This window comes from Sciurus vulgaris (genome assembly GCF_902686455.1).
Source record: "Sciurus vulgaris genome assembly, chromosome: 8".
NCBI lineage: Eukaryota > Metazoa > Chordata > Mammalia > Rodentia > Sciuridae > Sciurus > Sciurus vulgaris.
In genome coordinates, this window is record NC_136468.1 from 138,540,396 (window position 1) to 138,554,741 (window position 14,346).

At 43.7% G+C, this 14,346-nt stretch overlaps 1 protein-coding gene across 11 annotated transcripts in view; it reads left to right on the top strand.

Annotated features, from left to right (window-relative positions):
- Positions 1–14,346, top strand: part of CIT (citron rho-interacting serine/threonine kinase) — a 156,460-nt gene that overhangs the window by 87,928 nt on the left and 54,186 nt on the right. For all 11 annotated transcript variants that reach the window (XM_079151227.1, XM_079151230.1, XM_079151232.1 and 8 more), the window contains 5 exons: positions 1,230–1,355; positions 4,736–4,831; positions 9,377–9,493; positions 10,385–10,494; positions 11,463–11,637. In XM_079151227.1, coding sequence (XP_079007353.1) covers positions 1,230–1,355; positions 4,736–4,831; positions 9,377–9,493; positions 10,385–10,494; positions 11,463–11,637 — 624 coding nt within the window. The remainder of the gene's footprint in view (positions 1–1,229; positions 1,356–4,735; positions 4,832–9,376; positions 9,494–10,384; positions 10,495–11,462; positions 11,638–14,346) is intronic.

Here is a 14,346-nt window from a genome sequence, read left to right on the forward strand (position 1 = left end):
CTTCTTTGTTCATCTCTGCTCCCCAGCCCTTGGTGCTTTCCCGCAGAATGCATGTGCTATGGTTGTTTCTCTGTCCCGATGGGTCTTTGCATTTCCCCATCAGAGTTCGGATGGGAATCTGCTGATGTGTGGCTCTCTTTGCTCTTTCCCGGCTCTAGTTCCCACTGCTGCCCTGAAATTCTGGATGGATGTCTGAACAGTGCCTTAAGTTTAGAATGAACTCAGTCTCCTTCCCTGCAAGCTGGTTTCCCTTTTCAACCTTGTCTGGCCAGTCAGGGCCACCGTGGTTTTTCTGGTTCCCCAACCCTTGAAACCTTGGCATCCACTGTGAGTCCTTGGACCCTGCCATTCTGAGTCACTCAGTCCCATAAATAATGCTCTCTCCTTCCCCTTCAACCCCTCTTGCCATTTCTGTAGCAATCTGGTCCAGACCCTTTCCTTTTTGCTAATTAATGTAGTCATTTCTTGATCTTCTTCTCCCACCTTGCTCACAGTGATCCATGGCCCCGAGCACCCCTGCCCCATCCCAGCTATTTCAGGGGTCCTGTGTATCCTAGGTGCACCCCTGAGCCTGTACAAGAAGCTCTTCAAGTCTGATCCTCAGATGCTGTTCTTTCACCATTGCCCCTGCTGGGTCTCTGTTCGTCCTGTGCTGTAGCTGGTCTGGCTTTCCCTGGGACTTAAGTTGGCTCTCGACCACCTCCGTGTTCCTGGTTGTGGGCCTTCCTTTGTGTGCAGCGCCATCTGCCCTCCTGTCCCCATCCCTTCCACTCCAAGCCTCCCTGCGCCGCTGTTCCTCTTCACGGCTCACACTCACCTCTGCCGCTCCACTGTGCAGTTAGAAGTCCCCCTTCCTGCTTGTCCCCTCCCACAGCACTTTGTACCTGTGTGCTTTGTGGTTCTTCCCCTCTTAACCTGTGTGGTGTGAACTGTGTTTGTCTTCTCTTTTCCAAGGGCAGGGGTTATGTCATCTTCCTCTGGTATTTCCCGTGAGGCCTAGTGTGGTACTTTGCAGATAGTAGGTGCTTGGTAAATATTTGAATGAATGAATGCACTCTTGTAATCTACCCAGCTGAGCACCTGAATCAGAGCCCTATTTTCCTCGCTGTTGCTTAGAGTTTTCTTCCTGATTCAAGTGTATGCTTCTTGAGGGCTCTTTCCCATGGTGCAGGTGATATGCCCGTAGCAGTTGCTCCATTAAAACTCTCTGATTGATTCATGATCTACAGGAACGCCGCCATTCTCTGGAGAACAAGGTAAAGAGACTAGAGACCATGGAGCGTAGAGAAAACAGACTGAAGGATGACATCCAGACAAAATCCCAACAGATCCAGCAGATGGCTGATAAAATTCTGGTGAGCAGGAACGAAAGTTGGAAAGTTCAAAGATAACAGGTTAGAGGTTGCAAAGGGAAGGGGGTAAGGAGAATGAGGTGCTGTCACACGGGAGGTCTCACCAACTAGGTGAATTAAGAGAAGTGGTTTCAGTGTGTACCACATCACAGAACAGCATGAATAACCAAATATTGGACGTTTCAGCACTGGTAATAGATCCGTCAATATTATTTTTTGCTCTTTTGCTGCTACCTGGCATTTTTTTATTTTTTAGTAGAATATGCATCTATCATTTTTGATATATTTTTATAGGAGCACTTACATCCTTTTATTAGCAGAGCTTTGTATGGCCATTAACTTAGCAATGCCAATTTAAAAAGCTGTTGGGGGTTTTAGACCTTTAAGACTGAAACCTGTGTTCTTGCTTTTAGAGAAGAAATTAGTCATACAGAATTATTTTTCTCAGAGTAGTATTTGTCATAGATCCATGTTCACCCACTCACTTTCTCTGCTACAGTTGGTTATTATTATTATTTTTTCAATTTCCTTAGATGTGGCAGGTCTTTTTTAAGGTTTCTCATCATCCTGATTCTGTCTCATGCTCTGATGGCCAAATTAACCTTATCAAGGAGGGCCCAGGTGGTTCAAGTTGCAGATATGTTGAAGTTTTGCCTCTGCCAGGGAGGAAGGCAGTGCCTTCAAAGGGCTCTCTCCTTGGATCTCAGTCCCCAAACCGGAAATTTGACCTTACATTTGAGAGACTCAGTGATGACCTGGAATCTCTTCATAACTCCCTCCTGTCCTGCCCCTTGGTGAGACTCCCGAGTAATTGGCTGTTTCTGTCCTCCATAAGTTGAGGTGGAGAGTGGGCCGTGTCATCTCTCTCTCTTCACATCATTTCTGGGAAATGAGGCATCAGCAATTATATGAACTAAAGAATGGCCAACTCGTAGGCTCATCCAGGACTTAATATCAAACCCAACCCGGCCCAAACACCCTGACACTTCTCCTTTGTGTATACCAATGAACATATGGATTTCTTGAACAAACAGATCAAAAACGGGATTGGTTGATTGTTTTCCTCTGACACCCGGTCTTGTGTGTGTGTGTGTATATATACATATATAAACACACACACACACACACACACACACACACATTTATATGTCTGCACACAAAGACAGATGTGACTGTTAGTCTGCCCTTTCTGTCCTCTTGTTTCATCATCAAAGTTTCTCTTGGCTATCGTCAAGTATGTGAAATTTTATCGTGAAAAAGATTAGATCTCACCACCAATATCTCTTGTTCGGTACAAAGTGGTTAACTCTCTTGTGGTTGCAAAGTGTTTCTCTGTTTAATGGTGATGTGTTCATTCATTCATTCAACAAATATTTAATGAGCTTCTACTATGTGTCAGGCACTGTTTCAGGAGCCAGAAATAAAGCAGTGAACAAGAGTATTTGTATAACAGGACTAAAGAGTCGATCCATTACATATAGAAAAAGATCTCTTTAAAAAATGACAACAACAACAAAAAATGCCAAACCACCAAGCAGTCAGACTTTTAACTTCTGTTTCTCCAAAGGTTCTTTTGTAATGAAAGAACTTTTGAAATGAGTATAGAGTTCTGCATTCCTGGGTTATGTGTTTAAGCTCCCGTTCATATGCAGACCAGAAATTTGGTCTTAATGTTGTCAGTCTCAGGTGTCTGAGTTTTTGACCTATTTTTAGATTCTTATTTCCATTTCTGTGCCATGTTATGAAGACTGAAATAAGCAAAGATGATTATCAAATGATTTCTAACTGAAAGGAAACATGAGTGGATTTCTTTGTCCGAATGTATCTTGCCACCTGCCCAAGTACTTTTGTGGTTGTGACATCACTTAACAGAGGTGCCTTTTGCTCAAGAACCCTGTGCTTAGGCTGCAGAGTATCTAGGACATGGGCAAAGAGTGGTCCTTAATACTGTTATGTAATGGTGATGCTTGGAAACAGAGTCCAAAATCTCATTTGCTTTAAAATATTTGCTATTCTGATAAGAACTTTCAAAACAGATAATTGGAACTCTCATTAAAGCAAAGTCTTTTGCTTTAATCAAAGAAGACATTGCAGGCAATACTTTAGTGAGTACACACAAAGCCCTTAACAATGTTTTTATTAATTACAATCCTGTTTACCTTCAACTTTACAAGATCACATCTGTTATATTGCAGTAGATTTTGTGCACCTGGTCTGAAGATTGAGCATTTCAATGGCCCCCAAACAAAGCCCATGCTTGCAGATTTTAGAGTTTCAAAAGCTTAATCACTAACATTTTATGTGCATGTGAATCTCAAAGTACTTTTTTCCCCTCCATTTTATGGACACATCCTGTATAATTTCCTCATTCTTCAAAATTCTCATAATTGCTTCCACTTCAAAGAAAAATTTCATAATAGTTTGAAGAGATGGAAACTTGGAGTAATGACTTTTGATATCAGTAATTAACTAATGGGTCCAGAGTCATAAGAATTAACTTAGATGCAGCTCTCTGTGCATTCAGAGAATGTTTCAATGAATTGAACACTACCTTTAAAAGATCAGTTTATAATACATTGGCAAATGAGTTGCTATAATTTTCAAATAAATCACAATTTTATTTAAAAGCAGAAAGCTTAATAATAAAAGGACTCAGCGAACCTCAGATTTAGGCTATTCATATTACTCCAGGTTCTCTTCCCATCTTTGATGTGTATGCATGTGTTTTTGTCATTATTATCAGTGTGTTTTATGTTTGTCTTTGTTCCCACTAGCATTGTTTCATGTATATGTTATGTCACATACACATCTCTCAATGCTCACATTCTCCACATAGCAGCTGGGTAAAATAATCATTCAAAACTCAAAGTGCTTGAACTATAACATTAGTTTTCATTTTTAGCTAGGGTTCTTGAGCAATAATTTTGTTAATGAGCAAAACACAAAATGTTGTTTATCATTATAATAATCAAAATGACTTTCTCATTTAAGGCTGTCATAACAGTGAAAATGACCTAAGACTCAAGACAGTGGTCAGGGGCTTTGTGCTGACTGAACTTTCCAGTGTTGCTTTGTGATCCTCATTTCTCCGTGCAAAGTTGAACAGCTGCATTTGTGTGACCTGTCGTGCTCACGTATTTCTGATCCCAGGCCTCACAGCCTAACAGCTGTGTACATATATGTGCGTGTGAATACTTGGACTTGGAAAATCCAGGGCCAAGGCACAGTGGTGGTTTCCTTCCTGAGAGCCTTAGACTAGTAATGGAGAAGCAGCTACTGTTACCTGTGACACCTGTGCCAAAGTCCTGTTTCCTGTGAGTGTCTAAGGTACATTGGCGTGTCCTTCCCTTGACATACCTGACCATCTCTTCTTTTGTGTCCAGGAACTGGAGGAGAAACACCGGGAGGCCCAAGTCTCAGCCCAGCACTTAGAAGTACACCTGAAACAGAAAGAACAGCACTACGAGGAGAAAATTAAAGTAAAGACACTTTCTGATCTTCTCTGGCATTCCTTCCACAGTACCATATAGCTTCTCTCTCTTCCTGGGTACTTAGGGACACTTCTTGATAAACCAGAACTGTTTGGGGTAAATGCTCTCCTCACTCCATGATGGGAAGTTTTGGGGTCTGAAGTTAAAAAAAAAAAAATTTTTTTTTTGGCCATTATTTATTTCAATTCCATTAAAAACATTTTTAAAGCCCACTGCCATTCAGTTTATGATAATTTAGATTTAGCCATGCATGCACCACATTCCTTGCTTTTAATTTTCTTCCTGCACCTCAGACCTCAGCTTATTTCCCTTCTGTTTAAAGTATATCCTTGAGAACTTTCTCTAGTGCAGATCTGCTGGTGACAAGCTATTTTTTTGTGTTTGTCTGAACATGTGTTTATTTTTCATCCTTATTCTTGAAGAGATTTTGATGGGATTGAATTGTATGTTGGCTGTTTTTTTGTAACAAACACTCTTGGAAGACACATTTCATTAACTTTAGCTTTTAGTATTCTATTATGAAGTCATCTGTCAGTCTATGTTGTTCTCTTTGAAGATAATCTATTGTTTTTATTTGGTTCTAAACTTTCATTGCTTCTTTAATTCTGAAAGTATAGCGTGAGGTGTCTAGATGTGGATTTCTGTTTATTTGTCCTGCTTGAGATTTACTGGAATTTTGAATAGATTGATACCTTTTTTGATTAATTCGTCTTTCCCTTTGAGAATTGGATCAGTTGTATATGTTAGATCACCTCAAATCTGTCCTTTTTCTTATTGTCCATTTGTTTGTCTCTTTGTGCTACATTTGAGTACGTTCTTCTGATTTATTTTCCAGTTTACTAATTCTTTCTTAGCTGTGTCTAATCTGTTAAACCCATTTATTGAGTCTTTAATTTTAGTGATTGGTTTTGTTTTCTTTTGATACTGGAGTTTGAATCCAGGGGCACTTTACCACTGAGTACATCCTAGCCCTTTTTGTCGGGAGTGGTGTGCGTATCAGGGATTGAACTCAGGGGCACTCAACCACTGAGCCACCTCCCCATCCCTATTTTGTATTTTATTTAGAGACAGGGTCTCACTGAGTTGCTTAGCACCTTGCTTTTGCGGAGGCTGGCTTTGAACTCAAGATCCTCCTGCCTCCACCTCCGGAGAAGCTGGGATGACAGGCATGTGCCATTGCCCCCAGCAGCCTAGTTCTTTTTATTTTTATATTGAGACAGGATCTCTCTAAATTGACCAGGCTGGCCTCAAACTTATGATCCTCCTGCTTCAGCCTCCTGAGTCGCTGGGATTGCAAGTGTGTGCCATCATGTCAAGCTAGTATTATTTTAGAACTTCTATTTGTTTCATTCCCACATTTGCTAGATTATTTAAAATAATAATTTTTAATTTCATGTTTCATTTTTAAGTCTGTCATTTTTAAAACTCTTTTATTTCTTGATATTCATGAAGCATCATTGTTCGATGATCTGTATTTCAGAGGTCTGCTTTCACTCTGCTGTTCTCACCCCTGCCCTTCCCTCCCAGTGCCTGTCTCCTTTTGTATGCCTAGTGTTCTGTTCATCTTCTTTGGAGAATTATTAATGGGAATTTTTTAAGACTTGGATGAAAATGTGCACCCACCTTTGGGGGGTAACCCTGTGCTTTTGATTTCTGTCTCTTCTTGATGTTTGAGGCTGTTGGAACTGAAGCTCAAATTCATTTGGTTGAGCGAATGTCTCAGGTTAAAAACAGCTTTGAATCTTTCTTACCTCTCCCTGTTTCTGTTTTCCTTTAGATTTTTCGTCTGTGACATCTCAGTTGTCTCACCAGCTTTTAGATGCTTCTGGGAAAACCTTTCTGTATTTTATCTAGAATTCTCGATCATTTTCAGTAGGAGGGCTGGCCCAATTCATCTGGCCCACTGTGTTTTCAGGAACGTGCCAGCTTATCTGTTGCATTTTAAAATCACAACGGCTTTTCCATCAAGCCTTTAATCCTTTGTTACGTTCTTGAGAATCAGATGTTGGTCCTTATATCTCAGTATTATCTCTTCCCCTTCACAGTCCAGATGTTGAAGGAGACAGTTAATTTTTGTGACAGTCCTGCCACGGACTTGGCTGGAATCCTTTGTTGAGTGGTCCTTTCCTGGAGAGTCTAACATGTCCTTGCTCACACAGCATTGCCACCAGCACCACCTGGGCACCTTCTTTCTTTTACCCCTGACTTGGCTTTCGGTTATTTTTCATTAAAAGAAATATAGGAGCTGAGCGTGGTGGCACAGATCTATAATCCTAGCTACTTTGGGAGGTTGAGTCAAGGGGATCACAAGTTCGAGCTCAGCCTGGGCAACTTAGCAAGACCCTATTGCCAAATAACAAATAAAAAGGGCTGGGGTGTAGCTCAGTGGCAGAACATTTGTCTACCAAGTATTTAAGGCCCCGGGTTCAATCCTCAGCACTGCAGAAAGAAGACAACAATAACAACGAACAAACAAAATATATAAATGTATGTACATATGTGAATGTATGTCCATATATTTGTGTATCTATGTATGAAATAACCCAGAAGTGACCTCGAAGTGTTCTCACGTGAACTGCCCCACCTTAATGCATTTCAGATTTTATACACCATCCTTTTAGTATGGAATTATTACTGTCTTCCAGGCTTTTATCTTAGCAATAAACTAGTTTTCAGAAAATAATGAGACTGTATATAGTACTCCAGAGGCACCTTAGCATGATGACCATAACCCTTTGTAAAGCCAAAGCCCTTTCTGTGATTTGAGTGATTAAACTGTCATTCCAGGTTTGTCTTGCATTGATTTAGGTGTCTTCAGTGGAATCCTTCATTTCAAACACAGTCCTTGCTCATCTCCCACCCCACATACATCTTCTTGTGCATCCTTCTCCGGGTTGAGTCCTGTCAAACTCAGAGATACTTTCACTCATGATAGAGACTCGTCTCTTCGGGTCCACGGGACCTCTTATTGGTATCCGTCACTGCCAAAGCCAAGGTCTTATTTTGAATATTCTTCCTGCAGATGTCTTCCATTGCTTTAGCACCTCAAGAAAAAGGAGCTTATTATGTGATCTCTGCTATCTTCTAGAAGGAAAGAGCTTTGTTTTATAGATCCCAGGGAACGTTAAGGAAAGATCTGTTCTCTTCTGTCTTCCCTACTGGAATCTGTGCAAAACCATTCCTTTTTAACCTTTTCTGCTTTTTGTGCCTTGTTCTAGCTTATGTAAGGCCATTTTAGTAATAATTAGGATCATACCCTAGATTCTGCCCTGCTCTGGCTCGTAATTTTAGCATCACACTCAGACGTCCAAGAGAGTGGGCTGCCTGTCATCCTATTGAGTTGCTTTCCTCCTCTCATGACCCTGTTCTCCACCTTTTGCTCCTTTCCACCAACTCCCATCCTATTTATTTTATTTTTTTTTATCAGTCAGTTCTAGTTTAAAGCCCTCTTTGAAATCTGTTCTTTCCTTTATCATGTGGACCCCTTCCCTGCTGACTGGCTCTTTTTAGGGACGATGTCCCCATGAGCTGTACAGGCCTCTTCACAATGGACATTGTGGGAAAGGCAGATTTCAATCCCATCCATGACCCCAATTCTTTCAGCTTTGTTCCCAATATCCTGTTGTCCCTCTTGATGCAGTTGGTGCCATTTGCAGAAGCAGAATGGATTCTCTGTGATGAGAAACATAGAGTCATGGTCAAAGGCTCAGGCAAATTATGAGGTCTTCTTTCTTCCTTTCTTTTTCACTTATTGTTTTGGTGACTGGCGGGGCCATGTGTGTCCTGCAGAACATCAGATCAAGCTGGTGCTTGGGGGCAGACACCATCACTGCCTTGCTTTTTTCACTTGGGAATAGTTGGTGTTTACAGTGGCGTTCTCGGTTCTGAGAACACATGGTTTCTCATCCCAGTGACTTTTCCCCTCTAGCTGAATCAGAGGAAGAATGGAGGAAAGAGGCATTTCCCCCGATTCTTTTATGTTGTCTTTTCCACCTGTTGCCTGTCCACCTACCTTATGGGTGGGCAACATCCTCTTGTCCCTGGCAGTTTCTGAACATTAGCCTTGACAGTCTTCAGCTCTGTTCCTCCACACAGCCCAGGAGAACCCAGAATTAATTCTGTATAAGTTAGGAACAGGAGAGATTTTGAAAGCTACTGGTGCACTGGCTAAGAAAAAGTTGTAATATTTGAAAATTATAGGAACTTTGTTTTCTAGGTCTAGATCACTAGAGAGAGCTTTTTCTCCCTCTTCTTCTGGAGTCTGCCTCATTCTGAATGTATTTCTCTGATCTTTTTGGCTGCTGATTTTCACATAGGTTCCCAGTTCAAATCTGCCTGTTACTTGCCATCTGATGGTGGTACTTGACAGACATACTCCTGATTCTGCTTTCTCTGAGCCCTGGGGTTCGGAGCCTTGGCCTCTCTGCTGCTCCCCTCTCCTCTCCCCTTCTTTTCTCAAGTGCCCTGGTTGGGCTCCCCTCAGCCCTCCAGCTTGGCTACCTGTGGTGCTCACGTCTTTTCTCGTTTCTGTAGGTGTTGGACAATCAGATAAAGAAAGACTTGGCAGATAAGGAGAGCCTGGAGAACCTGATGCAGAGACACGAGGAGGAGGCCCACGAGAAGGGCAAGATTCTCAGCGAGCAGAAGGCGGTAGGCGGCAGGGCTCAAAGGGCCAATTTATCAAGGAGGGTTTTTAAGACAGGCCAAGAATCACTCACTTGGGGTGGCTCCATTTCATCTGGTGACTTATTCCTGTGTAATCCTGTGGAGTTTGTAGGTAATAGGAAGCCACCCTTGAAACTGCTTCCTGTTCGGAAGGCAACGGAACTGTGTCCAATGTTGGCTCTTCTTTAAAACTCATGCTCATCTGTGCCCACTAGGATGTGGTCCCTCAAAATGCCCCTGGCAAAATGGTCCTTGTTCCCCTGCGTCCTTCTCCTTTCTAATTCTCATGGGCCGTTGTTTCGGAAACTCGCAGCTCATAGGATTCACCTGTGATGCTTGTTAATACTGTTCTCATATTGCCTCTGACCCTGTTGAGACTTTCCACATCGGAATCCCTAAGGGAGGGTCCTGAGAAGTTATAACTTTAACCAGCATCCACCCTACCCCAGCCTGGTTCTTACGATTCAATAAGTTGGGGAAAGTCTGCCGTAGAAAAATATCATGCTATAAACATGAACTTACACATTGAGGTTAGAGGCTCCTGCAGGCCCAGGTCACATGGGATGACAACTGGGACGTAAAGAGGTCTGTTCCTTATAGGAACCGGGTGCCAGGTTCCTGAGCAGGTCCTTCTGTGTGCTTTCAATGCCAGCCACTTAGCTAGTGTGGAGACGTTTAATGTTGCTTGGAAAAACACCTGAGTACCATCTGTTGGTGACATCTGTGATCTCCAGGGCACAGACTAGTTGGTGTGCTTGTTACCTGTGCCCAAACTGCTGGCATTTCAGACGAAACTCTTTCCCTGGCTCATCTGGCCCACGTGAATCCCATTCTGGTGTAACTGAGTGTGCGGTCTCAGAGGTCTCTCTATTTCAGATGATCAATGCTATGGATTCCAAGATCAGGTCTCTGGAACAGAGGATTGTGGAACTGTCCGAAGCCAATAAACTGGCAGCAAACAGCAGTCTTTTCACCCAAAGGAACATGTAAGTATGTAGGTTCTGTGTACGTTATTGTGCTTTAGTCTTCTCTTCTGACACATACACTATTCTCCTTCTCGCCGATGGAGCTGGAGCAGGTTTAATCACTTCTGTACTTTGGCCCAGCCCACACTCGGATGATTTTGTCCTCTTTAGCCGCCTCACTTCACTGTGGCCTTTCTTTTGAGTTGGGTTTTCTTAAATGCCTCAGATTACCACCTCAAATTAGAGTGTTTTGCTCTAATAAGACTGTTTATAGTTTCTTTTGGAAAGCCGTTGTCCTCCTTCTCCAGTCTTGCCTCTTGCAATGAGAGGTGATCTTGCATGCACCCCGTTGGGCATTGCTTTGCTGTGGTTAGGCTGCCCTGGGGCAGGAGGGCTGGGGTTCATTGGGGACTGTCTTCTGGAGCACTTGGATCATAATCTCTTTACCCAGTCTCTATGATTTTTCCCCACCCTCCCCACTTAGATTCACATCTTAATCATGAGCAGTTTGGTGGGCTGCTTTTTGGTCTTTGAGTCACTGTGGTTTGGGATACTTGTAAGCAGTTTGGTGGAGAGTTGAAGAGGTCCTAGAGAGAACTAGGAAGATAACATTCTTTCTTCACATTCCAATTTCTTTCCCAGAACCTGTGTTAGTGAACTACTGGGGAGATACTCATAGTCTGAGGAGGCTCCTTTCTGCTGTCCTATAGCAACTCTTAAAGAAAAAACTAAAAAAAGCCTATCTCATAAGTGAAATGTTAGCATCTTTTGCATCTGTCTCGACCATCCGTAAACCCATAGGTGAGGGTCTCCAGGCAGTGGTGACTGAAGGGTTCTCAGGTTCCCCATGAGGCCTGATCAGGAGGGAGATAACTTGGGAATGACCACAGTGCACTTAGTGAGGACTTGTCTCATTCTGTTTCTGTCTGTCCTGAGGAGACATGTTCACCTCTGATGAGGCTCTGATTTTGTTTGGATCCTCCTACCAGGAAGGCCCAGGAAGAGATGATTTCAGAACTCAGGCAACAGAAATTTTACCTGGAGACACAGGCTGGGAAATTGGAGGCCCAGAACCGAAAACTGGAAGAGCAACTGGAGAAAATCAGCCACCAGGATCACAGTGACAAGAGTCGGCTGCTGGAGCTGGAAACAAGGCTGAGGGAGGTGAGAGTGAGGGGTGAGCTCCTTAGCTTCTATGAGGGGGTGGGGGACTTAGGCCCCAAACCAGCCAGCTTCCAAGCGTAAACACACAGGAGGCACCATGTATGGTGACTGAGAACACAAAGTGGGCCCCATGGGTCTGGCGTGGAATTCATCCCACTTCCCATTGGTTCTGTACTCTCTTTTTTAGTTTTGCAAGCTACCCAATCCCTGTGCCTTAGTTTCCTCATCTGTAAAATGTCAGTGATGATGTATCTCCTCCTAGGGTCACGTCGGGGTTATGTGAATTGGTGCATCTGTCAGACAGGAGTGGAATGACTCCTCCTTCAGCAGGATGTAAGGGCCACACCATGTAGTTCACACAGGCTGCTTAGCAGTGGGAGTGTGTTATGTGGCTCGTTAACAGTGGCAGAGGTCTCGCAGCAGTAGTGAAGATTGACACAGGAGACCTAGGCTGGCTGCTGGAAGGGAGCTCTCTTCAGAGATGCAAGGAAGCTGGGAAGAGAAACTGGGTTTTTGAGAGGAAGTTACAGCAGATTTGGCTGTAACTGAAGCCATAAAGTTACATTTGTGTATTCACTGTGTACTTAGCTTGGGTATACAGTGGTGATGACAGACTGGTTCTTGATCTTGGGGGCTTTCAGCCTGGTGGCCAGGATAGCTGGACCCACAGAATCAGGACTGGAGCTGCAGAGAGCAGTGGTTGGAGTCGGACGCTCGGGCCGGGAGCGGAGGCAGGGTCTAGTGCACGGCAAGTGCTCAGATACTTGTGATGGAGTCCTTCAAAAAGCCAGTCATCTTCCCTGAGGAAAAGACTGTTAGCAGACAGGTCTGAGGGTCAGACCTTGAGGAATACTCGTGTTGAGGTGTGTCTTAATTCATCCTGGAGTATTAATGTGCCACTTCTCCAAAGGACAGAAAAAAATGTATCATCTCATGTTTTCAGCAGTTCAGATCCTCCATTAGGATCACTTGGAGTGTGTTAAAATGCAGAGTCCTTTACGTCATCTTTAGCTTTTAAAAATGAAATCGGAAAGGGGTAAAGGAGCTTGCATTTTTAATAAGCACCCCGGGTGGTTCTTATTCTCCCTGAAGTTGGAGAATCCTTGTTCTGGGTTGTCTGAAAGCCTTACGTGATCTTCTTTACCTTTCCTGGCAGAGTCAGCCTTACGGTGTGGTTGTAAATGACCCGGGCAGAGTTCAGCCTGGAACTGTGACTGGCTGTCTGTTGCCTTCCTTTCCACATGCACATGTGTGTCTCACCAAACCTGTCCTGCAACTGTAGCACATCTGGACAATTAAAATGTCCCCCAGAGAAGTTTGTTGCTTTTCTCTTTTTTAAATCAGTATAGTTAGGCCCCCAAGAATGATAGAGGAAACTTAAAAGGTTTCATGAGAAACTCAGGGCTCTATATTCTCCCTGGAAGTTTCCGAGTTTAGCTCTAAATATTACAAGGCCAGTCCATCTCTTCTTGGCAACTCTGTGCTGTTGAGTCGGAGGGCAGAGGCTCTAGCCTCAACCCAGGGACGCTGGGTTCTTCTTTCATTGGCCAGCACCTGGCTCAGGCAAGACTTCTCCTTGACCGGCTCTTCCCCAGCTCTCGTGGTTTTGCTGAGCGTCATGGGGAATGTTCAGGCTTATTGTTAGAGGGACAGCCTGCTCTGACTGCTGGAATTCTAATAAGACAGGAAGGCACAGTCTTCGCTAGCATGGACTTGAGCCAGAGTTCCTGAGTTCAAATGCTACCCCTGCCATTTTTGGCTATGTGTCATTTGTCCAGTGGTCTGATCTCTCACTGCCACCGTCTGCTTATCTGTAAGTGGAGGTAATAGCATCTCTCCCTTATTGGGTTTTTATGAGGCGCAGTGAGTTTATATAGTACCCAGTACATTGTAAGCACTGTTGGCTGCTGTCACAGCATCGTTGTTGTCATCATCACTAGAGAAACCTTAGAGCATGATTTTCCTGCTGGTTTGCTAAGGAGCCCCAGATCTGGATTACAGCCAGGCCTTTCTCATGACTTTCTGACCCGTTGTTGTAGGGACATTAGATATCTCTCCTTGATCGTCTCCCAGGGAGCTCAAGTTCAACACCCGAAGACCAATCTCTTACCTTTCTCCTCACACTGGCTCTTCTCTCCTCTTCCCTGTTGTAGCCAGTGGTCTCACTCTGCAGTATACCTGTCCAGAAGTGCAGGAGACAGCTTTGACTCCCCTCTGTCCTTTGTTCACTGACCCATCTCAATTGACCACTAGATCCTGTTGGTAAGGTTTTGTAAGTCCTCCTTCTCTGTAGACCTTTACACTTGGATGCCATTGATGGGGAGCCTTCTCAGCAGGATGGCTCCTCTGTGACCGTACAGCCTGGTGTGCTGAGGTCATCACCTGGGTTTCTCTTGGCAGGGCCCTTCGACTGTCAGTTCCCTGAAGGCGTCTCTTATTTACTTGGTGTTGGTCCCTAGGACAACCTTGCCAGCGTTTATTAGGTCAATAGAAGCGCTGTGATCTCATTGACCTCTATATGTTTGAGTGTCTTGCTTCCCCTATCTGGAATTTTCCATACCTCTTATCTGCTCGTTCAACTCTTGTATTCAGATTCAGAGTTTGCCCCGCTACTTCTCTGTTCTGCTCCCATCAAGTCCCCACCTGTCTTGATTGTCGTATTGACCACAATATGTGGGAGTGGTTGGATTTTATTTTCTCCCCAGCTTG